This window comes from Elaeis guineensis, chromosome 13, assembly GCF_000442705.2.
Source record: "Elaeis guineensis isolate ETL-2024a chromosome 13, EG11, whole genome shotgun sequence".
Taxonomy (NCBI): domain Eukaryota; kingdom Viridiplantae; phylum Streptophyta; class Magnoliopsida; order Arecales; family Arecaceae; genus Elaeis; species Elaeis guineensis.
The window spans coordinates 77,461,901-77,488,520 of NC_026005.2; the positions used below are offsets into that span (position 1 = coordinate 77,461,901).

Here is a 26,620-nt window from a genome sequence, read left to right on the forward strand (position 1 = left end):
ATAGCCGACGGATCCTAGCGCAGTTATGGCGGCGGGTGTTCCTGGGCCAACTGGTGCGTGCCACGTGTCACGCGTGTCCCCCTCATCGCTATCGAGGGTTGACCGTTCACAAATTTCGTAGCACGATGCTTGGGATCGCGTTCCGACGGGGGTTCCGAAAAGACTCTTCAGGTCACCTTCATCGAAAACAGGCTCTGACGTGCACACATTAATTGCCAAAATATCTGGGGGCGGCAGTGTGCAGGATTCGAAGGGACGGCTTCGGCTGTGCCCATCTCTCTGTACTTCCCTCGTTCGAAATTCAAACTCGGAAGTAGGGGGACTGGTGTTGGGTATAAAATACCCACAGCCGAAGTCCTCAGTGGAATCGACTACATGACAACTCCGTCCGGACTCCTACGGGAGCCGGGCTCCGTCACCGACAATTTCAACAGCGAGCAGACTTCGTCCGGACTCCTACGGGAGCCGGACTCCACCGACAACTTCAATCGCAAGTAGACTTCGTCCGGACTCCTACGGGAGCCGGGCTCCGTCCTCAGCGTCAACTGCTGGTAAGCCCCGTCTGGACTCCTACGGGAGCCGGACTTCACCTTTAACTTTGATTGCAGGAAGACTCCGCTCGGACTCCTACGGGAGCCGGGCTTCATCCTCAACTCCAACAGCTACAAGCAGACTTCGTCCGGACTCCTACGGGAGCCGGACTCCGCCAACAACTTCAACCGCAAGTAGACTCCGCCCGGACTCCTACGGGAGCGGGCTCCGTCCTCAGCGTCAACTGCTGGTGAGCCCCGTCGGACTCCTACGGGAGCCGGACTTCACCTTTAACTTTGATTGCAGGAAGACTCCGCCCGGACTCCTACGGGAGCCGGGCTTCGTCCTCAACTCCAACAGCTACAAGCAGACTTCGTCCGGACTCCTACGGGAGCCGGACTCCGCCGACAACTTCAACCGCAAGCAGACTCCGTCCGGACTCCTACGGGAGTCGGGCTCCGTCCTCAGCGTCAACTGCTGGTAAGCCCCATCCGGACTCCTACGGGAGCCGAACTTCACCTTTAACTTTGATTGCAGGGAGACTCCACCCGGACTCCTACGAGAGCTGGGCTTCGTCTTCGACTCCAACGGCTGCAGACAGACTTCGTCCGGACTCCTACGGGAGCCGGACTCCGCCGACAACTTCGACCTCAAGTGGACTCCGCCCGGACTCCTACGGGAGCCGGGCTCCGTCCTCAGCGTCAACTGCTGGTAAGCCCCGTCCGGACTCCTACGGGAGCCGGACTTCACCATTAACTTTGATTGCAGGGAGACTCCACCCGGACTCCTACGAGAGCTGGGCTTCGTCCTCGACTCCAACGGCTGCAGACAGACTTCGTCCGGACTCCTACGGGAGCCGGACTCCACATCTAATTTTGATTGCAGGGGATTCCACCCGGACTCCTACAGGAGCCGGATTCTGCCCGCAACTTCAGCTCCGAGAGGGCTCCGCCCGGACTCCCACGGAAGTCGGGCTCCACCCACGACCCCAACCGCAAGGAGGACTCCGCCCGGACCTCTACAGAGGCCGGACTCCGACCGCTGTCGAGCTTCAGCCGACAGATCCGCGCCCCCTGGCAGGTCACAATAACAACCATGATCCTGTTCCACTTCCTGTGGCAGATTCCGCGCGGCTCCATCACTCCCTGACAGGCCGCAGTAGCGGACGCAGCCCTGCTCCACTCCCTGCGGCGAACCCTGCGCGACCCATTACTCTCTGACAGGCTGTATCAACGGCCACGATTCTGCTCCACTCCCTGCGGCAGGTGCTGCGCGACTCCACTACTCCCTGACAACTAGCGGCAACGGACGCCGCTCTACTACCTGCAACAGGCTCTACGTGGCAGGCCATAGCAATAGCCACGGGTCTACTCCACTACCCTTCGTAATAAATTCCCCTGACCATGGGCGGCCCACTACCAGACGGTTACAAATGTCGTCATCAATCCGTTGCCTCCTCCGTCTATAAAAGGGGGACCCAGATACGTTATTCTATAAGCTCATTTCTTATCTCAAAACTCTGCTAAATTCTCCGTTCGAGCACTCCATTCTTGTTGAGGCAGAGAACTGACTTGAGCGTCGGAGGGTCTTGCCGGAGCAACCCCACCTCCGATTTAGACTTCTTTGCAGGTCCCGCGGCGACCGCGGCTTTGCCAACTCCAGCTTCTTCGGTGCAAGCAGATTTTTGCACCAATATATATATATATAGACACACATAAATAAATAAATAAATATATATATATATATATATATATATATATATATATATATATATATATATATATATATATATATATATATATATGTTTGTGTGTGTATATATATATAGCAGTCAATGGCTAGTTCTTATCCTCCGGCTGCAGTGTGCGACGTAATTAAATTATTTACAGTAATAATCAAATAAGATTCTCTGTAAATATAAAAAATTATTGTATGCATCAAGTGATAAATTTGAATGCTTATCTACGGTGGATAGCGGGCACTCAAAAATTATTTATGCATGTGTATGGTAGATAGTGTGCAATCAAAAATTAGTGAAATATAAAAAGTAGCGTGGCATGTTATCAACCGTAGGATTTGACGCGATCCAATTTTACCTGGTGCATGCAATACGGAGGCTATAAGTACAGCTACACCTCCGATCAATACCGTACCCCCACCATCCACCATGGCCACCTTCCTTGCACTCCTCACCCTAAGCCTGTCCCTTTTCCATCTCCCGGCGAGGGGGTCACCACCGGGCCCGGTAATCAATTGCACGTCCGGCCACATCAACTGCACCGTGACCAATGCCTACGGCGCTTTCCCCGACCGCAGCACCTGCCTCGTTGCTGCCGTCACCTACCCCACCAATGAACGGGAGCTCCTCCTGGCCGTCTCCAATGCCTCGTTTGCAAAGCAGCACATGAAGGCGGTCAGCGCCTACGCCCACAGCATCCCCAAGCTGTCGTGCCCCGGCGGGCCGAGCGGCGCAGGGCTGGCAATCAGCACCTTGCGCCTGAACAAGTCGGTGCACGTGGACTTGGCCAGCTCGCGCATGACAGTGGAGGCCGGGATCACTCTGCGGGCGCTGCTGGACGTGGCGGCCGCCAACGGCCTTGCGTTGCCCCACTCGCCGTACTGGGAAGGGGTGACGCTGGGGGGCCTGCTCGGGACCGGCTCGCACGGGAGCTCGGTGTTCGGCAAGGGCTCGGCGGTGCATGAGTACGTCGTCGGAATGAGGCTGGTGGTGCCAAGCTCGGTGCAGATCAACGGGCTCTACGCAATGGTCGTCAGCCTCGGAGAGGATGATCCTGACCTCTTGGCTGCCAAGGTTTCTCTGGGTGTGCTTGGAGTTGTTTCTCAGGTACGTTAAAAAATTGTCAGACAGATATACTATGTCACTGAAAGCAGCTTCGCTTCGCTGGCCAGCAAAGATACATCAGTTTTGGATGGTTAATTTGCATCGAAGTTAAATTGTATCCGGGTAAATTGCACCAGGGTCTATAAGGCGGTTCCAGATCAATCTCTTCTTCACTTCAAATTTTATCAACTTATAATTCCGCTTCAAAAGCCAGACTTAGTGATTTACATGGAAGAGGGAGGATCGGTCTAAGGAAACAACATATATGAAATAGGCAGCAAATTACTCGGCGTTGCAGGCGACCGCATTTCCCACATGACCAGTGGTCACGACATTTTGTACACATTACACATCTAAATTATTTCCTACAAGTAGTTGAATTTTGAAACCAACCTTTGCCTTCCCAAAACCTCACGCCGCACACGCACACTGCTTTTAAAAGCATCAGAGGCTTGAAGGTTATGTGTTGTTAAGATTATATATTTTTATGAATAAAAATATATATACAAATAAGATTTCCTTCCAGCTCAACCATGGTCTCTGGCAATTTTACACATCGAAAATTAATTTCTACGACATGATTGCATTTCTAACCAAAGATTTGTTGCATGAATGAACCATGCAGGTCACTCTCCAGCTGGAACCCATGTTCAAGCGCTCCGTCACCAACAGGGTCCGAAGAGACGAGCTTTTGAGCAGACCATCGCCTCATTTGCCTCCACTACGCAATACGGCGATATTATTTGGTACCCCTCACAAGCTATCGTTATCTACAGGGACGACGTCAAACTTCCTATCAACGCTACTGGGAAAGGCGAGAACGATTTCTTAGGGTTCCGACCGCAAGCCAGGCTTGTCATAAAGTCCACCCGTGCTTTAGGTACACTTCAGACTTTTTCCCCATCTGATCTCCATTTTCATCGTTTAATGTTTTGATATTAGGGATGCATTGGGGGAGCATCTTACTTCCGCTATATTTTAAAAAAATATATATTTTTTGATATTAGGGATGTAAGTTTCTAGTAAAATGATTTAATATATGATGTCCACGCTACCTCTTTTATGCACAGATTTTTTTTTTTTTTTTATAACAAAATCAGTCATGGTAGCATTAATGTAACATTACTGGTTTAGTCTGGAGTGGTTCCCAGCCATCGACGGATGCATGCGGTTGAATGTAAAGTTAATTGATCTCATAAAAAAATAAAAAAATTATTAAATATTATATATATATTAATAAAAAAATTAAAATTAATTTACTAATTTTATGAATTAATTTCATATCTTATATAATATTTTAAAAAAAATAAAAAAGATCGTATCAAAAAAATAATTATGATGTATATTCTCTTCTTTTAATGACCCATATATCCTACCACTCTCTTCCTTTCCCTCTCTCACATCAATTTAACTTCTCTCTGGATCTTTCTCCTTCTTTCTCTTTATTTATTTATTTATTTTTTAAAATACCATCCCAATCCCATCTATCACTTCTTATATTTAAGAACATGCATCTTTTGCTGTGACAGCATGCATCGTCTATCACATGATGAATGGTTGCAGGAGCCTTACAGGATTGTGCACTGTAGATGCATGCCCATGTGTGACCGCATTAGCCATCCATCATACGATGAACAGTACACACAATATTCTTTATAATATTTTATTATAAAAAATATTAAAAATATCGTACATCATTATTTTTATAAATTTTATTATTTTTTAAAAATAATATTTTTTTTTCTATGACTCTTTCATATTTTTATTATATTGATCCCATAAAATAAAATTTTTGGATCTACCATTATTTCCAGCTCAAATAAAAAGACTCTTATTCCATTTTCTGTTCTCTATGGCTTTTGTAATTGTGCATCACATGTCTATTTTATACATTTTGTAGAGGAATTAGCCGAGGCAAGGGAGGATGCCAATGGAAGATGCTTGCTAGCTAGAACGCAAGTGATCAGTTTACTCCTCCTTGGCATGGGCCTTAAGAACAATGATGGCAGTATCGTAGATTTCACGGGCTATCCAGTCATCGGAAATCAAAGTGACATGCAATCCTCGGGTATAATATGCAATTAAGTTTGGGCATATTCAACAATTTTGCACATTATATGAAGTTGGCGACTTTCACTGAAGTAATAAACAATACCCATTTGGAGAGAACAGCAATTAGACATTGAGCCGAGTGCAATTGCTCGCAACGAGTAGCTGAAGTAACCGCTTATATCATTGGATTATTAACCAACATTAATTTTTCCACAGGGTCATGCCTGAGAAGCCCGGAGGACAACGTCCAGACAGCCTGCGGATGGGACCCTCGAATTCCAGGAATCTTCTATCACCAAACTACAGTGAGCATACCCTTCACCAGCATCGCCAGCTTCATCGGCGATGTAAAGAAGCTCCGCGACGCCAACCCCGAAGCTCTCTGTGGCACGGAGCTGTATCTCGGCTTCCTCATGCGCTTCGTCCGTAACTCCACAGCCTTCCTCGGCAAAATAGAAGACTCGGTCGACATAGACATGACCTACTACCGCTCCCGTGACCCGGAACAGCCCCGGCTATTCGAGGATGTGCTCGAAGAGATCGAGCAGATGGCGTTGTTCAAGTACAACGGGTTGCCACACTGGGGCAAGAACAGAAACATTGGCTTTTTGAAGGTGAGGGAGAAGCTGGGAGCCAAAGGGGACAAGTTTGGGAGCGTGATGGAGAAGTACGACCAGGAGGGTTTGTTCTCGTCGGACTGGACGGATGCCGTGTTGGGGCTAAGAGGGAAAGAGGTGGTGACCTCGGGGAAGGGCTGTGCTTTGGAGGGGCTGTGCATCTGCTCCGTTGATAACCACTGCGCACCAGAGAAGGGGTACTACTGCAGGCCGGGCCACGTCTATGAAGAAGCTCGAGTGTGCCGGAAGATCCAAACAGCTGAGGAGCTACAAAAGAGGAACGATGTCGGCCAAAATATGATGTCAAATGTTGCACGATGATCCTTCATGTGTCGCGTTTATTTTGAGGATGTTATTTTCGAATAAAATTGGCTTGGTGGTCACCTCCATGGCCGCCTGCACCAGAACCAGATGCATATATAAGCCACGTAAGATCACCATCTCATCCTCCGGACGTGTTATTTGTATTTTTTTATTATTACTCTACTGGAACTCCAATTAATGGGTTAGCTAGCAAGGTGCACAAACTGCACGGATTTAAACGCGCATAGCGATTGGTGGACTAGGTTGATTTAGTTTCCGCACGGAATGTTTTCATGCGGGCGATCGCATTTCCAGAATCATCCGGAGCGCCCGCTATTTAAACCCTTTCCAGGCGGCCGGCGAGCCCAGCATCGCTCCTATTCCAGTTTCCAATTTCCGATTCCAAATGAAGAGGAAGAGAGAAGAGAAGCGGAGGAAGTTCCACCAGGCTCTCCTCAACCTCTACCATCCCCCGCCGCCGCCGCCGCCGCCGCCGCCTCCCGTCACAGCACCACAAGTAATCTCTTCGTCTCCGTTCTCTCTGATCTGGCTTCTAGTGCTATCTAAATTTCGCCATCTGCTCGGATTTCTGGATCCTTTGTTCCCTAATTGAGGACCCAAGTCAACCTAATCTTTTCTTATGAATATCACCAAAGATCGAATCTAAAGCGAAGATAAAGATTACGTGTAAATCCCTTGCCGCTCATCGATCCCTCTCCTCCGAATCCACGACGGATGTTAGACTCTGTTACGAATATGATCGGAATGTTGAGTAGTAATTTGTTGAGATAATTTCCTTCGAGGATTAGGGCTCAATGTTTAACTCCATGACTTGGTTAGATATCTTGGATCGGTCAGATAACAAGCGAAGGAGTGAATGAAATAGATATCTTGGATCGGTTAACCGCTGTCAGATTGTTTCTTGGTTGATTTGACGATTTGCTCTTAGCATGAGGATATCCTCCTGCATGAGGTATGGAGCATGCTCTTAGAGATGTTTTGCAATGCTTGTGTGCTAAAAAGAGTGCAGCATCTAAGTAAAATCTCAGTTCTTATAAAAAGGAAAAGTATTCTGTTCAAACAATCAATCAGTAGATGGGAAGAGGGCGGTAATTACCTTGGGATTCAGATGTTAACTCAGTGAAAGTCGGTTTGGTCAACTTTCGTAGTTCCAACCAGTTTCCATCAAAACTGGTATAAAGCAATTATGGATACCAGGTTTATCCACTAAATTGGTATTTAGTGCCAATATAGAGAAATTTATTCATTCATTTATTGTTGGCTTAATAATGTTATTTTCTTGCTCAAAAAATATATTTTCTTTTGCAAATGACACCTAGAATTTTGTAGATATTACATATAAAATGTTTCCTTATCATTGTTTACTGATCAACCTAGAAAATGTCAGCTTAAATTACAATTAGACTTTTCTGTTAGCCCTCCGTCATCCCTAATAATCATGTTCTTTGGTTAAGTTTAACAGGGGAGACAACTGATTCTATCCCTAGAAAATGGAGCAGGAAAAAGAAATTGGAGAAATTTTTTTCACTAATTCAATGCTTAAATCCCTCAAGACTCCTCAACTCCAACAACCCCTCTCTATTTCACTCTTCTTCTTCATTGTCTTTCTGGACTCTAAACCCTAGATTGAAACCCTAAATCGATCAATCAATTGATGAGGTTGGTAGCACTATCTTCAATTAGGCTTGCTAGGCTAGCAGTAATGGGCCAAAACCTAGCCCTGAACATTAGGAAAAGGAGTTCGCAGTCTTTGTTTACAACTGCACAACCTCCCTATCAGCAGCCACCATTCTCCTTGCAACTTCATCCTCTCCATCACCTGTCCTTGCTCCATCATGATCCTCAAGGTCGGCAGCCCCATCAAGTAGATCATGACTACCCTCCCAATTAATGGGTCCTAGTGGCACCATCATCCATTGTGCCATCGATTGTTACAAGAACACTGAGCACCACCTCTACAACATCGCCACTTCTACACCGTCACTGCTTGCGACCTTCTTTACCTGGTCATAGGCATCTCTCACTATGAGGACGACGCTCACTTTCAGCCACCTCTAGGCTACCACAACATGCTTGTGCATTCTTGCCTATGTTTCCACCAAGGTCGATGATGACCCCTATATCTCTTTCATTGGTGTGGGTGATAGTATTACTTCTTCAAGACAGTCCACAGCAATATCAATTCCGGTGACAATATCTTCACCAGGATGTCCTTTGCAACATTGGTGGTTGCTCTGACAGTGAGCTTACCAAGATCTTTGCCAACTAGAACCATGAGGAGGTTCAGAGCTTCCCCATCAAGATCATAGCCAATATCTTCAGGCTTCCCAATGAGAATTGAGAGTTTCAGTTTGTGGACAAGATTCTCAACAAGACCATGATAAGGGGATCAGGAAGTGGATGGTCCAGTAGGTGGCTAAGCTCTTAGTTGCCATCTTCATGATTGCTATCTTCCTTGATTATCACGACCTGAGCATGCTTAAGGAGAAGAGGGAAGCCATGGATGGGTTCTCAACCAGGTTGGGATTAGTAGCAAGGTCTCGAGTCCATACTTAATTAGGACGATTATTTGGCAAGAAGCATCTAATTAGTGATGTCCTTTAGGCTCTCTATGCCTCCAAGATCTTTAGCTATACCCGAGGTGCATATTTGTTTCGTACCAAGAGCAAGGAGAAGGGGTGGAACCTCAATCTTGGGGAGCTGGCGAGGATCTAGAAGGGGGTTGAAGAACCTAGCACTAGAAAGGAAACATGAGAAATGGAGAAAATAAAGAAAGGAAACCTTTGGCAAGAGGGATAATTTTGTTCCCTAGCTTACAACAGTCCCATAAATGTTTAAGAAAATGATTGCCTATTAATCTGTCAGTCAACCAACCCCAAGGTGCTTTTTTGCAAAAATGATTGAAATTGTTTCGGTCAATTTGTAAATAGCAATAAGGAAAGGTTTTATATGTAATCTCAATGTTGTGATTTTTTTTTTTTAAATAATGCTGACTTTTTCATCTTCTTTTTGAGCAAAAAAGGGGGTATCCACATATGGATCTTCAGTATAACATGTTGGAAGTAACTTCGTGCAATAAAACATTGATTTTGTAATTGGAAAGAAGACTGGAATGTTTGAGTATTTGAGTCTAAGAATTCAACAGAAAATAAGGCTCAGTATGCTGTAAATGATGCTTAGTATGATGGTAAATATCGTAACAATGACATATCATCATGCTGGTTTCTTGTAGGCATGTCTTTATGCATATTTACATTTCATATGTTTAATAGGTTGATTGTTATGACACAGTTGAGTGTAATATAAGTAGGAAATATTTTCATTGGTTCTTTAAATAAATATACTTTTCTTAATATAGGTTATTACTTTAAAAACTCCAAAACTATAATTCCAAAGATTACAAACCGTGCAACATGCCAAAATTCATCTAATATGCCTCATTTTGCCCTAATCTTTTCCCTTTTATTTTCTCTATTATCTTCATTTTTGGTTGAAATTCTAAAACTCAAGCCAAAATTGCCAAAACTGCAGAAATTGAAAGTTTGCAGATCTGACCAAAACCAAGGTTTTGAACCTTGATAAGATCTTTTGCTGATGGCAATTTTTTGTAACTCGATCCTGAAGTACATAATCCACAATAATGGGGATGAAAACCATCTCAATAAGATATGTAGCTTTTATGTCCCTGATTCCTGTACGTGACACTTGTCAAGTGTCAGCAAGTTTCATGGCTTGTCTGCCAGGTGAGGCATGCACAATAGGTACATGTTGGGTGGGTGCCATGTTTGGTTGTTTTCATGTCCAGCATATTGGTATTGTTCTATGATTCTATTCCAGAAGGAATGAATGGCATGCCTATGCTTGGACTTGCTGATGGTTACTTTTTCTTTTCCTATTACTTTTGTGATTGAAACTTAAAGTCTATGCCTTTTGACTACTTATTCATGTTCATTTGGGCTTTGTCTAGCATAAAAGGTGAATGCCATGCTTTAAATGCATGATTTATAGGTAATTTTACTTCTTCTTATCTTATGGGACATCCCCTGCTTTTAATGAAGTAAAAAAAATTAAAAGAAGAAGAAGAAGAAGAAAGAAAGAAAGAAAACCTTGACAATCTAGAGTTTAGCCCTTTGTATTTTCTTATCAAAAATATACAGTGTAATTAGTGGGATGGACTACAGAGTTTCTTTTATACATGCTCCTTTTTTTTTTTTTTGGTGGTATGTGATGTGCATTACTAGTTTCATTAATTAATGTACAGTGTGCTTTCACAAATTTTTGGTTAATCTTGGATTTCATGACAATGCTTATGAGGAATAACCCAGCTTGCTTCATGCCTTGTGTTTATGCAACATCCTATACATGCATGGGCATGTATATGTGTGTGCATGTATGTATATATATGTGTGCGTGTGTGTGTGTGTACAAATACACGCATTATTCAATGACCCAACAATCCTATTTATTCTGTTTTGGTCTGATTTCCGGAGTTTGCATAAAAGCCCTTATATATTTCATTAAACTATTGACAGTTAGCTGAAGAGGATTCTGTGGCAATGGTTTCTGGGTGCATAGACTTGGACTTGGACCCAGGTGAATATACATGCAAATATGTAAATTATATAACTTTGAAGTTTTTCTATCACCTGTTTTTTGAGCTCTTTGCTTTAGCAGAAGATGCTGACAATGTGGAAAAGGAAAGTTCGCCAAGCGGTACAGGTGAGTTGGTGCCACAAAAGCTCACAAGAGCTCAAAGAAAGAGGATCAGGAAGCGAAAGCTAAAGGAAGCTGCATCAGTTCGAAGAAAATTTGTAGGACCTCTGTTGCCGTCTGCCTACCAAAATCTTGAAGATGAAACCTCATGTAAAGCAGTGGAAGGAAAGATTATGTGATGCTGTACAGAAACCTACACAGGAATCATCAGGTCAGGTAAGATTCTCAGAAGTGGGGAATGTGGGTGTATTTCTTTGCTAGATTCTATTGGAAGAATGATTATCATTAGTCTTTGTATTAGCAGTTGTTGCTCTACTTAAAGGTTCTGCTGTTGGATTTCTCGGGCTAAATTTAATGCACACATAAATTGGTCAAGCTGTCCTGGCTACGGTTCACGCTCTAAGTGCTCTAATATTTGGGTCATGAACAAGATACGCTGGGAGCCATAATTCATCGTACTCAATTCTGTTCGTTTAAAATGGTATTTTCCTACAATTATCAGAATCTGACTACTGGTGTAAATGCTAGAGGCGTGATCATACATGGGATTTTAGAATTTAAGGGAGGATTGGTGCTTGACTTGGGAACAGAACTTGAATTTAGTAAGTGTAAGAAAAAGATGAAACTGAGAAACACTAGAGCAGTCAGCATTTCTATTTTTCTGCAATAATCCATACTCATGTAGAAATGTGAGTACATTATCTGTTTAAGTCTGTTGTGCCATTTGAGTTCTATTTGTTCTTGATTTTTTCACAAATGATGACAAAAGGTAGGTTATTACCAGAATGGTTTCTCCATATCAAACTTTACTTTAAAGATCAAAGCTAAAATAATAGAAATATGATCAATGGAGATGAAAGAATGTTCCTATTTTGATTCACTGACTTTTGATTGCAACTAGTCTTGGTCATCAGAGTTAAGTAATGTAATTGCATTCCCTAATATAATTGCCCACTTTTTGGTTTAACCAACTGCTTACAGGATAAAGGCTGAAGGATGATTGTGATAGTTGCCTGGTTTTTCTTAAAGAAATGTGCTTTGGGGATCTGGCTACAAGCTTTTCACAATGGGGTCCATTCTGTACATGCTGCTGCTTTCTTTTTTCATATCTGCATTTTAGCCTTTCATATTTCATTTCTGCATTTTAGTCTGTGAAGTTCAATTTCACTTGTATGCGGTACCCCATAGGATGAAGCTGCTCTTAATTTGCATGGCAGGCGGAGAACATTGTTTGGAATTGTAACAGAATAATTGAGGTTTCAGGCTCGATGGAGGTCAAGCTTCGCTGTGGGAACGTGAATAAACCTAATCTTCAATACCTGTTGTCGACCACTTCAAAATTAAGCATCCATGAAATCAAACAGCAAGTGTGAGTTTCAAAGAGGCAAAATACGCTTTCAGGAAGAGCGATGGAACCATGAAGCCTAGCTTGGCTTTATCTTGAGACTGGAAACCATGCTTTTTTTTTTTTTTTGGTAAGGAACTAGAAACAATGTTTCAATTGCTGCTGTAAATGCAGTTTTGTGAATTTTAAAGTGGAGGAAGCCAACAATTATTTGATTATTGCTTATCTTAAAGATTAGTTCATAATCTTGATCGAGAATAGCACCAACAATTATTTTGTTAAATTTTAATGGCTGGCTGAATTTAACAAATGTGAATGCACCGTCAGTGGTTTCCCTCGACTGATGCTAACAAATATTATTGATGCTAACAAATATTATTGAGCCCCATGTTCCAATTAGATATTACAACGCTCGACTGACAGATGAATACATCCTTGACAGTTCTATGAGGTGATAAGAGAGAGGCATGTAACAAAATCGTCAGATACAGTCAGGATACCACATAAATAGCTGTACACATGATAACAAGAAAAATGATGCTCTTTTGAGTATACGGTTGAATTGGTAATAAATTCTTCATGCCGGTAAGTTCTATAGTGCTCATCTTTCCAAGCAAGATGAAGTTCGCCTCCAATTCATACAGGAGGTAGTCGATCATCACTTCTGCATGGGCGGTAAAGCTCTTCCAAAACGTGTAACATTTACCAGTGCTACATCTAGCACCAAGCACGTTAAGTATGGTTTTGTCTCGCTTTGACTTCTATTGGTCACGATTTTCTCTTTTGGGAAGCATATCAGGCCTCCCGAATCTAAAGTTGAACCTCCTACCTGCAGAAAACCAAGAAATGCCTCCTTGTTTGGTTCAGTGAAATTAGATATTGGAAAAAGAAGGTAGCAACATCCCAGTTTAAGACAATGATGGAGTCGCATTATATTTTAAATGACCACGCGCTGCAAGCGAGCACATCAACTTGTGTTGCCAAAATTATTGTCTTGCCATCCAAATATCAATTACAAGTAATATGCAGTGGCATGAATCAAAGTCTTTAAAAAAAAAAAAAAAAAAAACTGATCTTGGTTTATAAATGCTTTTTCCATTTTGGAAAATTTAGAACATCAAATTGTGTGACAAGGCAATGAGGTCAAGTATAAAAATGGATGCAAATATAAGATATCAATAGCATAACTGATAACAAGACATAAATGATGGTTGATAAAATTCTCAATAAAATAATAAGACTATCAAGCTGCAACATGCTATGAAGAACGACAAAAATGTAGGCCATGGAGATTACTGGATGTGACCAAAAAATGCTGATGGATCTGTTTTCTTTTTATACTCTAATTTAAAAATAAAACATGGAAATGTTAAGGAGAATCTCAAAATTGAAGAAATGATGGAAAATCTTACCTCTAGAATTTCTTGAGAAGAACTTCAATACTTCGTCAATTATTATTACCTATGCAAATGGACATTTAACCATGAACCAATACTTGTAGGGTCAACAAATAATAATCAGAATATAGTGCAGTATGATAATAATTTTGATTGTTGACATAATCAAGTTTTTCATAAGGAATGCAAGCTAAATGAGAGAAAATGAAGAATTAGATGACTAGAAGCAGATATTTTCTACAGTAACCAAACTTCTCGTCAATGACAGCTTTGAAGTACTGTATATCAATATGCATGAGGAAGCCGTGTCTATTAACAACTAAACTGAGGATGGATTTAGATCAGCTGAATTGGTTTGGCAAACTATAGAGCCAACTTTCCTGGTCTTTAACCATGGCACAGTAACATCTAAGACAACTTGCACAGCTTTTGAATTTTATTGCTGATGATCTTGAAATTTTGACAACTATATAACATGGTAAATACACATCATATGACTCTTAATAGATAAGTTTTACTTTCATTATAATATTAATGGGATGTGCCAAATATCAGTACACAATGATCATAACAATATTACAAAAATTGACATGTTGGCCCACAAACGTGGCTTTGATGATACCTGTTTCACAAAGACAATGCATGTAGTTCTTCAACATACGAATGGTTACCATTCTTTTAAGTTTCATGATGCCACCATTCTAGTTCTTGGGGGCCTACATGTGTGAAAGCATAGAAAATTTAACCAAGAGATTGGTAACGATTGCAAGATTCTCCATGGTCTAGTACCCCTTAGCCAATCACAATGTTTTTCAGAATGCTAAACCTACAAATTAATGTAGATGAGAATGATCTACAAATCCATTTGTGGAAAGGACAAACATTTATCACATAAAAGTAGGAGCGAGAACAAATACAGGTGGGCAGGTGTCAACCATCAGAAGCCCATTCACAAAATCTTTGCACTTAATACCCCAAACAAACATCCGTGCACAAATATATGTACTAAAAATTCATTTTAAATATTGCAAGAACAACACAAAATTATTAGTACCATGGAGGATTCACCATACTGATTGGTACTGCAGCTACCGTTACTAAACCGATATGCAATCTCATATTGTACCGATACTTAGTACGCTTTACCATCTTGTGTCATACCGTTTATCGATGCTATAACAGAATGATATTGGTATGGGGTCTGGTACCGAGACGGTGAATCTTACATCATGCATTATGTAGGTAAGCAAAATCAGGATTTAGTAGTTACAAAGTGATTTCTGATGCTGAGAGAAAATTGAAGGAATTTTGTTTACTTGAGCTTTGGACCATGCATAATGTTAATTTACGTCCCAGGTAGTACAAATATTGTCTTATTGAATCCAGGAATGCTTTATGGTGCTTTAACATACCATGTGCAAATGCATGTTACATCACCAAGAAAAAACAAGAGGCACATCTGTGCTCTCTGTCAATGTAAGATTGAAGTGCATTCTCTTCTTTTAGGGAATGGTTCCTCATTCTTGAGAACACACTTCCTAAATGTTTTAAATAGAATGAATTGAATTGCCTTTCTGAAGCAACTACCATTAGTGTCAGTTTCCTGCAATAAAGGAAAAGGTAATGCACACTATGATAGTATGATCTTTCAATATGATCATAATGGTCTAGTATGATCTTTCAATATGATCATGATAGTCAACCTGTAGTAATTTTAGCAGCAAGCAAATTCTGCTAACCAACATCAATCACGGTGTGATCATCTAAAAATCAAGTCATATAAGAGAAGAAGGATGTACTAACTGGAAAAGAGAGATACAGAACAACAGTCCATTCAGCCCATGATAGTGGAGTCACCTGCAAGACAGTGAGTTATTTCTTAGAATAGTATTTGGAGTATTTTACATGGTAGAGACTCTCTTATCAGCGAAGTCTTAGTAAAACAAAGCAAAGTTGAATAGAAAAAGAAACCAGACTTACTGAGAAAAGTGCAGATAAAGGTTCAACATACAATATCAGTATATGGACGAGCATGGTCAGAACTATGGATCCAACAAGCCATAGGTTACTCCATGGTGGGATAACACTGAAAAGAGAAGAGTATCTTTAATTATCACTTCAGGAGGTCTCCCTTCTCAAAGCAATGAAGAATGGACAATAGTTTCCCAATATATTTATTTTGATTGACAGTGGTAGTGTGCATAAAATCCTCATTTTCATAGAAATGGTAATATGTTTGAGTCTGAGTTGAATAAGTAGCCCATTGGGCTGCTGATCATTTTAGAGTTCATGATAGCATGAGATCAATCTCAACTTTTCATAAGGATAAAAATAGCCAAAAACATCAAATTGTAATGGCACTCTTACAAACATTCCTTTATAAATCCTAATAATCCTTCAAGGATCTCGACAACTAGTAACAAGCAAAAGCCAAAGAAGCAGTATGAAGAAAATGAAATCTGCTTTATATCATTTATTCAACATAGCACAAGTAGGGAATAGGATGACAGAAACACCATAATTTTTTCAATTTATCAAAACCCAGGACCATTTAAATAAATTGAAATAAAATAATGGAAATTTAATTTGCAGGATTTAACCATTTATGTGTTGTTAGATCTCTTAATCAAAATAAAATCCATAAACTTTGAAAGTTTTTCAAACTGGTCTCAGGCTCGGTGCTAGTACACTTCCACCTCCATTCTTACAAAAACATAAGACCTAACCAATTTTGTGGTTCCATACCCCATGATCTACTTAAAAAAAACTAGCACCACCACAAATGAGCTTGTAATTAGTCATTTTATTAAAGTTCTTTTGTCAACCAAAAAATTATAAGCTTTGCATAAAAATAAAGTGAGCAAATATTGTACCCCCCCCCCCCTCTCTCTCTCTCTCTCTGTGTGTGTGTGTGTGAATCTGTCTAGGTGTGTGATTGCACATGTGCATATGCATAATAAAGCAAAAAAATGACATATATCCTGTGGCACTATAGTTCTAGTTACAAGCTCAGCTTGCTTCAGACCATGACCTATGGATAAGACCAAGTTGCTAAAGTCAGCCTGAATCAAGAAAATGTTGGGCTCAATCCAGGTTTGACTCGATCTACTGAATCTACTGAATGACGCACTTAAAAATATTGACAAGCTCATGTCACTGGACTTGTTCATGTATTACATATCTTATATATTCCCAAGACAATTCTTCCCTCTTGTCCCTCCTATCTTTCTCCTATTTATTGCAGCTTTGTAATTTTCACATATGCATGTAAGTGCCTAAGAATTTGTTCTTTAAAAGTTTTATGATGATAGGCCAACAGAATTGGAAATTAAGTTATATGAAACTCCCTTTTTTTTGCAGTGCATGCAAATACCAAAAGACCAAAAGCGCCATTGAGAGCCTGAGCCTAGAAGAACCAAAAGAGCTGGCCTAGCACTTTACGACTTTGAGATCAAGCTCAGGTAGGCAAAGTTTATTTAGCTTGGTTTTCTGCAGTCCACAGAGATCACAGCCCCTCAGAAACCTCGAGTCTTCATTAAACATGTTCATAACATCTGACTGGCGCTCCAATAGATCAGTCTATGTCATAGATTCCAATCTTGATCAAATATACTTGCTAGTTTTATAATTTACCCACTTCAACAAATTCATAAAAATAATCTATAGTTGATTTCATACATTTGTAGACATTTAAGCTAGTTGAAATCCACTTTTTTCTTTCAGCCACGAAAATCACCATGTATTTGTGTGACAACTGGAAGAAAATATTGATAGCAGATGCCTTTTCTCAATTTTACTAAATCATGCACATAGGCATAAATTCTTATAGGAGAGCAAGCACATGCAACGATGGTTGCATGCATGCGTAACTACACAATACGCTGCAATAAAACTGATAGATGTTGGAAGCAAATCTTTGATAAGGTGGTCCCACTCTTTCTCACTAAATTTGCATTGATATCAGAACAAAGATATGTGAACAAGTGATCATCTTGAAAGACAGCAAAAGGTATACTCAAGAAGCCAGCGTCCAATCTAACACTATAGTACCATAATATAAGAATGATGTTGGAACTAGGAAATGATTAGGTTCGCTATCACTAGCTAGTTCTAAAAGTGGCAAGCAGCCTAAGAGTGCCCCCATGAATTCTGCCCAATAGTGTGCATCAAAATGCAATTCACACCAGCCCTCATAGGGTATATGCTTGCCACCCATCACACTTGCTATCTATAGCAAGTGAGACCATTTCCCTAGAATTAACCATTTAAAAAACTCTGATACCAAAACAAATAATAAAAAAATAAAATAAAATAAAAAAATTGTTGCATCGGAGAGTAATTTCGTACAGAAGTTCTAAATGTTTTAGCCGGTGTAAGTTGGGAATACATACAAATTTGAGATGAGGCAATCAAATTGTAACTGCAAATCATTGACAACTTACAGGAGAGACTGATTTTCACTCAGGTTGTTTAGAGCATTAAACATCTCAACGACAACAAGCACAGTCATTGACACAGTAGATGGATGTCGATCGTCAAAAATACTGCAAGGGTATGCTGTCTGTCTTGTTGAACAAGAATCAAAATTGACCTGATATTTTTGAGAAAAATAATAAGAATTTAACACAAAATAAATCAAAATAATCTAAGGGAGTCTTTACAAGCTTAATTTTAAAGGAGATGAACATAATGAATAGAAGGAACAGAAAATATCATCAGAAAAAGAATCAGAACTGAGTGCATTCTAACAAGGACTTAGCTTTAGCATCGAGGATAACAGCTCCTTAGCATGCAAGGGACCAAACCCAGTAAAAATTTTAATGTACAATTGATAAATGCTACAAGATGTCATGCGTTCAAACCCACGATTATGGACCCAAATACATTACCATGGAACATTTTCTTTTCCAAGTGAATCCCCCTAGTAAATGAAAGAATGAAAAAGTACTTTCGTTGTTGATGAATAGGAAGCCTTCATAAGCTTAATGCATGCATTTAATTTATTCGGAACTATTAGAGCAAGATCTACTTTTTAAGGAATATGACTCAAAAGCAATAACAAGAATATTTCTAGTAGAACATCTTCCAAAATCCTTGGAGAGAGTTCTTTAATAGACCAAGGGATAAATAATCCGACTCATTCATATACAGAAAATGAATGTTTGGAACCCATATTATGCAAGGAGACATTGCTTTTGCTGACTTGAATTGAAGAGTGATATCAAATTGATCTATTTTTTGCGTCATACATAGTTAGCACATTCATCATAGTTGGCTGCTCCATGTAAAGGTCATCACGAATTGATCAAGACCCCATTCTTTTGTATTTTATTTGGTTCATCTTATATCTTATCCAGTTCAAACGAATCATTGCAAATCAAGGTCCTGCAGCAACTGGAGGGAAATTCATATATTGCATCCACTTGACTTTATGGAATTTATGGGAAGAAAAAATTAAAATTTGATTAATAATTGATTTTGTTCCAGGAATGCAAATCTGTTAAAGGTTCTTCATTGAGGTTTATAGTTTCTTTGCTCGAGGAAAAACGATCCTTAATGATTGATCATCCCAAACAATCTTTTGAAGATCTAACTAAGTCTTAAGCAAACTTATTTATTTGTCTTGTTTAGAAATATGTTTCATTCATATTATAGAATTTAGAGTTAAATAAAATGGATCCAAGCACTCCCATGTAAATACTTATCTATCCATGGAGAGTTAAATAGAATATATCATTATATACTGGTAGACAGACACTGGTTGAGCCAATGAACATTCATGATTCCATATTAATTTATGCAAAAAAAAAAAAAAGGTTGGTTGAGTTCATTAAAAGCTGATGTGACATTTTTCCCCACATCTTAAGTCTTAACATTTTCCAAGTTTAGTATTGTGTGTTTTTGATAAGAATTTTGCAACTTATCTGGAATTGTACCATGTGCTGTCAGAAAGAAAAGGTACATACGGGAGTAATATTTTCTCATTCAGCATTTCAGAACTTATTGGTCTACTTATATGGGAGGGTGTCTCTTTCACTTGTATGCATAGACTGTTTGCTCTACTAAACCCATGTCCTCTTCTGATACTAGTCAAGAATAGCACTTGAGATCCATGATTATGTTAGCTGTCAACATTCAAAAATGCACTAAAATCATAGAATACCAAACAGATTTTCCTATAAAACTTTAATCCCATTGCTAGCAAAAATACCATGTCTCATAGGTCTCATTAGAAGATATCAGTAATGTCTAATGCAGTTCAGTATTTTTCTATTATTCAAACTACAAGTGTGTTCCAGGTTCTTCAGCATGCACTTTATTTTGAAAGATTCCTTTAGAAAGCTCAGTTTTATATAGATATTTAATAAAATTAAGAAAGGTCTAGTTGAAAATGAAACAACCTTTTTGAGGAACATGGTAACTGAACCATAAGCTTGGGATCTTTTATAACTACAGAGTCTATCTAATTGTTAGACTTCAACAAATTTGGAGTCACTGTAATTAGTACTATTTGCTAGAAATATATATTCACCAATTGAATTTAGACTTTTACAGCCATCGATCAGAATGTTTTCTTTGGAATCCAAATGACATCATGGAACATTCCAACAGACAGCACTGCATATTGTAGCTTACAGACACCCAAACTTATATCAGTGGTCATCCTACCATATAGTCACTTAACCTCATTACACGATTAACTAAAGCTCATTACTCAATGTCAATCAGATAATTTTAAAAATTAATAAATCTAAATAAAACAGAGAGAATGGAAAAGCAATTCATCTTACCAGTTCATTGTATGGCAATTTGGGACCATTATCAGAATAAACAAACCACCAGATGAATCCAGCAATAGTAGCAAAACCAACATATGCTGCATTAGCAAATGTATTTAAATCATATACCTGATGTAAAATTATAAAAAAGTAAAATAGGAACTCTGCATCAACCAACATATACTATTCGTGATCCATGTGAAATATCTTAAGCTTTTTGATATAGAACTTATTTTTTGAGCGATGATATAGATATTTATTCATCAATCATTCTAATAAGAATGCAATGCTTCATGTCACCGCACACTTTTCCATATCCTTCCTCACAACTTCTAGATATGTTTCTTTAGGTCTTTCTGTGCTATCTCTTGACCCTTTAACATAAACTGAGCACACATAACCAAGGCAACACAAGAAAAATATAAACTTGAGGAGTAGAATACCATTGACTTGGACATTTGACATTACCACAGGTGGTGAACATGGAGATTTTTGTTATGGAATTGGCTTGCTCGCATGCAGATGCAACCGCATCCGGATGCCAATGCATGCCTTTTGGCCCATGGAGCACATCCAGTGACTTGTATGAACAGGCACTTTAGGCCATGTGCAACATCTAAAACCTGCATTTGCATACAGGAACATTGGATGAACTTCATGGCCCATGTCATGCACATTGGTGTCTACATGAAATTGCCAGGATATGAGGTAAACTGCTTTCCTCTGCCGTATTATACATAATTTCCAAAGTAGACATCATTGTTGCAATTTGAAAAGCTTAAAAGATATTAAGTCCTTTCCATATGGAATGTTACATATAACAGAAAAAGCTAGCCAAAATATAAGGTTGTGACATCCACTAAAAAAGAATCTTTGTGATAAGAAGTAAAAACAACATTTTGATGGAATGCAATGCATAGAATGATGGCTTACTTAAAGAAAAGGACTAGGAAGGATGACTAGTAGATATTAGAAGCAAAGTACCTCCAATAACCAGGTAGCGAAAAAAGAGCCATCCACTAACTACAGCTTCACTAGCCTGCAATACAACAAAGAGAGCACAAAGGAGAGTAATCCTTCATACCAAAACTGAACTATGGATTTTTGAAAAAGATCGCATAAATACAATATCGATGAAAATAAAGTGAAGATTCCACGATATGCAAGCCCCTAGACAAAAGTTTGAGCTTTTGCTTCTGCTCATGGTATTATAACACCATCCATAAAAATAAAGTGAAGATTCCATGATATGCAAGCCCCCAGACAAAAAGTTGAGCTTTTTCTTCTGTTCATGGTGTTATTATAACCATATTTATTTTGCTAGACATTTGGTAAATTCATAACTCATATTCAACTTCTCTAGAATTGACTAACTAGTGTAAGTTGATGGAAATGTTTCACCGATTTAATGACCATTTTTAGAACACACGCAAATGTTTCACTGATTCAATGTGCACTGATGGTTATAGTCATAGATCAAGAATACACACACACACACACACACACACACACACACACAAACATACATATATAGAGACACACACACAAATGAAATTGCCTCAGAATCTAAATTAACTCTCCTTGCATATGTCAACACCATGTTCTTCAATGCTATGCCTACTGGTGCAACTTAGAATTGGGCTTTTCCAATACTTGTCCTCTAAAGTTACTATACCCATCCAACATTTAAATATCTTATTTTATTCATCATAGGAATCACTTTGTTACTATCTGCCAATATGCTTTCCCTCTTCCTATTATCAACAGTTACTATCTACCCGAGAGAGAGAGAGAGAGAGAGAGAGAGCTATGATGGGTATATAAAATCAAAAGCTCCTGTGAAGTGAAAGGAAAATATAACAAAGTTTCCCCCCATGGTTTAGAATTATAATTATAGCATTGGTTACAATGAATGCTATGCCAGGGAACAAAGACGACAAGTATTCTAGCTCCATTCATCATAACAGTAGTCCTTAGCATCCCTTGCAATCAAATGGATAAGAACTTGCGAAAGATGCAATATCAACATGGAAAATTTCTGGTGGTGTTTGCATTCAAGTCCTTCCTACTAAACATCATCTTTGCTTAACCAGTATTTTGGTCTAAGAACAGCTCCTCATCTGATTAGAGTGTTTTAGCCATTCTCATCTCATAGTTATCAGAATTGGACTAGCCCGGAATGTCAAACCAGAAAACCAGGTGAAGCAGACCTAAAGCCAATCTGGTTACTTGAAAAAAAACAAAAAAAACAGAAGAGTTGAAAAATTGGGCATCAACACATCTGACCAGCTGGTTTCTTTGCTAAACTAACAATCTAGTTAGTTGCTAAAAGCCATCCAGTGTTATACCAGCCTAAAAGACAAATTTACCCTTGAATCAAAATATTCATTTAGAACAACTTTCAAAGAAATTAACTTTAATATCAAAGAAAAACTTAAAAAACTAAGGGTATTTGGCATCGCTTTTACTCTTATTTTTCATTTTAAACATGAAATCACAGAAATCGAGTCAAAAAGCATGTTTCATGCTACTGTTTTAATATCCATATTTTAAAAGTCATTTTTATTATGTTTCTTAAAAAAATGTAACTCACAAATTCTTACTTTTACTATTTTCAAGAGAAAAAAAAATTGTCTTTTACTACCACCACCACCACCTCCATCGTCCCATTCACCATCGCTGCCATCATCTTTACCACCATTGCCACCACCTCCATCACCGTTCTCTCCACCTCCACCATCAATGCCACCATCGTTGCCATCATTTCCACCATCACCACCATTGCTATCATCTCTACCGCTATCCCTATGGCCGCCGCAACCACTGCCATAATTGCTACCGACACCACCCTCACCACCTCCGCACACTACAACTACCACCACAACCTTTGCCATACAACCACCACATCGTTGATACCCCCACCACCACTGTCGGTACGACCACATCACTACCTCCTCTGCCATCTCCATCGCATCATTATTACAGCCTCCACTCTCTCATTTCCATCATCATTGCCTCAACCTCCATTATCGTATTTATATTTTTAAAAATAATTGACTATACCAAACATGATTTTCAAAATCGGACCGAACTGTCCGGTTCAGGGCATGCCGAACCGGATCGACGCTAAACCGATCGGTTCAGCCCTGGTTTTCGACACCCAACAAAAAAAAAAAAAAAAGAGAACCACCCAGTTCGGCCATGAACCAGATGGTTTCGATATGAATCGGGTAGTACGTAGATTTACCAAGCTGAACCGTCCGATTCGACCTCTTTCAATATAAATTGAGATAGAGAAGTCTTTCGACTTCTTCCCTGTTTTTCAATCTCTCTCCATTTCTTACTCCCTAACACCGAGAGGCGTGTGAAGTCTCAAGGAATATGTGGATTAAAGCTTTTTAAGATATGTTTCTCAAAACCATGCTCTCTTTCTTCTCTTCCTCTCTTTTTTTTTGAAAAATTCATGAAAAATGAAAAAACATGGGAAAACCATATCAAAATTTTGACATAATTTTAATATATGTTATAGATCTATAGATGATCTACACAATGACACTAAAATCATTAATTTTCGTTAAGTATATAATTTTTTAAATAAAAAATATATTTTCAAAATAAAAATTTCAAAAAATAAATTTCAAAAAATAACTATAAAATCAGATTATTGTTTAGGGACTTGCAAGCTATTTTTGACATAAATTTAATGCCCATTTATTAACATTTTAATGCATCTTGCGCATAGCGGCCTAGACCTAAATTTGAAAAAAAAAAAAAAAAAAAGCATTTCATGCATGTCCACCATCTAAGAAAATTATATATAGTATCCAAGGTAAGATTCTACATGGATCTAAGATCAAATTATTTTTTTCATATTTTTTAAATTTTTAATATATTTTATTTAAAAAAATTTTAAAATAATAAATAATTTAAAAAATATAAAAAAAATTAGGTAAACGAAATCTATCATTTTTACGTAATAATTGAAGTGATGTGCTTATCAATTTTTAGGAATGGATCTATCGAGGAAGAAAAGGATCTAAAACATGACATTGGTTGGAAGCATGGGAAGATGCTCTCAGGTCAGCATTATTGGAGATGTAAATGTTGTAGCATAGAATTCAAGGAATGAAGAGTTACACGGTTGAAGCAACATTTGACTAGCGGCTATCTGGATGTAGCTATGTGCCGTAAGTATCCACAAGAGGTCCGTCAGTTAATGAAGAAATACTTTACTGATTTTAAAATAGTAAAGAAAAGAAATTTGATGAAAAAGATAGAGGTGGATCGTCAAACAGCAGAGCCATCTTATCACTCTAGAGAGTCAAAGGAAGGATCTGTTTCAGATGATGAGCAGGCACAGATCGATGCTGCCATTCGGACGAGCTTAGATGATCAATGGCAGCTAGAAAAAGTAGCCAGATACAGAGCTCGATTTGGGCCATCAACTTATGAGGGCAAGTCAAGCTCAAAAAGCACTGTAGCAAAATCTGAGTCACAGTTTAAGAGGACATCCTCAGTTGGAGAGCCCACCAGAAGAAGCACTAGTCATCTTGCATCCATGTTGGGAGTATTTGGCAATAAAAACAAATCCTCTAAGGAGATTCTAACGGGAGCCACTATCCACAACTTGGATCCATATGATTTCTTAATAGAGATTCTAAGCAAATAAGGATTGATACTATATTGAAGAAAGATAAAAAGGATATGTGACGAGCTATTGGATCTTGATTTCACTTCCTTCGCATCCCAATGAATGCAGGAGACAACCCATATTATCGCTCTGCCATTTCATCTACACAGGATGCCAGTCCAGGTGTAAATCCTCCAGGATCAAGGGATATCCGTGGTGAACTTCTTGATCAAAATAAAAAGGATCTTGAAAAATGGATTGCCTCATATCAGAACAAGTAGCCGGTATATGGGTTGACTGTGTGATGATTGGACTGGTCCTACTAGACGAAGCATCATCAACTTCTTGACATATTGTGATGGAAGAATATTTTTTCATAAATCTGTTGATGCTTCTGCTGGGACGCATGATGCCAGCTACATCCTCAGATTGATAGAGGAGGTGATTGATTAGATAGGAGAGGCGGAATGTCGTGCAGGTTATTACAGATAATGGACCACAGTATAAGATTGCAGGGTTAATGTTGGAGCAGCAACCGCATATTTTTTGGACCTCGTATACTGCACATTATATCGATCTGATGCTGATGGATATTGAAAAGATTCGTAAGGTACAGAAAATAGTGGAGTCGGCACAGAGCATCACTAGATTCATCTACAACCATACATGAATTCTATCATTGACGCGGCAGTTTACTGGAGGTGATATATTGAGATCAGGTGTCACATGATTTGCTACTAATTATATAGCATTTGATAGTCTGATTAAAAAGAAAGTATATATGTGTTAGATGTTTGTCAGTCCTAAGTAGCAACAGAGCAGATATGCCCAGACAGGCACTGAGGAGAGCAATGTGGAGAACTTAGTGATGAGACAGTCGTTCTAGCAGCGGGCCAAGAAGATAGTGACGGCTATCAAGCCTCTATATGAAATGCTTCGGATCATAGATGGTGAGTAATACCCCAGATGGACTTATATTATATAGGGAGGGCAAAGAAACAAATTAAGATGGCAGATCCACAGCATGCCGACGAGTACATCAAGATCATCAACCATCGATGGAGCTATCAAATGGGTAGGAAGTTACATTTCGCAGGTAAGCAGTAAATGAAAAACTCTTTCAAAATTTGTATAAATAAACTAAATCAATTATAAAAATCTATGTGCAGCTTATTATCTGAACCGAAAGTTTCAGTAGTCCATATCTGGTATTGGCATGGATGAAGAATTTTTGTCCGCCCTACGAAATATAATAGACAAGATGGAGCTCGATCCAGATATCATAGCTATGGATCTTGAATAAGTTAAGTTCAATGATGTTTATTAACTTAGCTGTATCTTCAACAACTAAGATTTTATAATAAATAATTTTTTTACAGACGAAAATATT

General features: G+C 39.2%; 2 protein-coding genes across 4 annotated transcripts in view; one reads left to right on the forward strand and one right to left on the reverse strand.

Moving 5' to 3' along the window:
• Window positions 1–2,698: 2,698 nt before the first annotated feature.
• LOC105055864 (probable L-gulonolactone oxidase 4) lies at window positions 2,699–11,454 on the forward strand. The gene is given in 7 exon segments (XM_010937872.4): window positions 2,699–3,376; window positions 3,999–4,059; window positions 4,062–4,253; window positions 5,274–5,441; window positions 5,642–6,862; window positions 10,899–10,959; window positions 11,041–11,454. Coding segments are annotated over 5 exon segments (1,821 nt in total). The 3' UTR covers window positions 6,364–6,862; window positions 10,899–10,959; window positions 11,041–11,454.
• A 1,311-nt stretch (window positions 11,455–12,765) lies between these two features.
• The window catches only part of LOC105055842 (calcium-transporting ATPase 3, endoplasmic reticulum-type), a 64,439-nt gene continuing 50,584 nt past the window's right edge, over window positions 12,766–26,620 (reverse strand). For 2 of the 3 annotated variants that reach the window (XM_029267813.2, XM_010937842.4), the window contains 7 exons: window positions 21,585–21,639; window positions 20,613–20,698; window positions 18,264–18,412; window positions 15,802–15,907; window positions 15,625–15,678; window positions 13,837–13,885; window positions 12,766–13,253 (listed from right to left, as the gene is read on the reverse strand). In XM_029267813.2, coding sequence (XP_029123646.1) covers window positions 13,186–13,253; window positions 13,837–13,885; window positions 15,625–15,678; window positions 15,802–15,907; window positions 18,264–18,412; window positions 20,613–20,698; window positions 21,585–21,639 — 567 coding nt within the window. In that variant the 3' untranslated portion in view covers window positions 12,766–13,185. Of the gene's footprint in view, window positions 13,254–13,836; window positions 13,886–14,443; window positions 14,538–15,624; window positions 15,679–15,801; window positions 15,908–18,263; window positions 18,413–20,612; window positions 20,699–21,584; window positions 21,640–26,620 lie in introns of all 3 variants that reach the window. The other variant, XR_012136301.1, reaches the window with a different exon arrangement.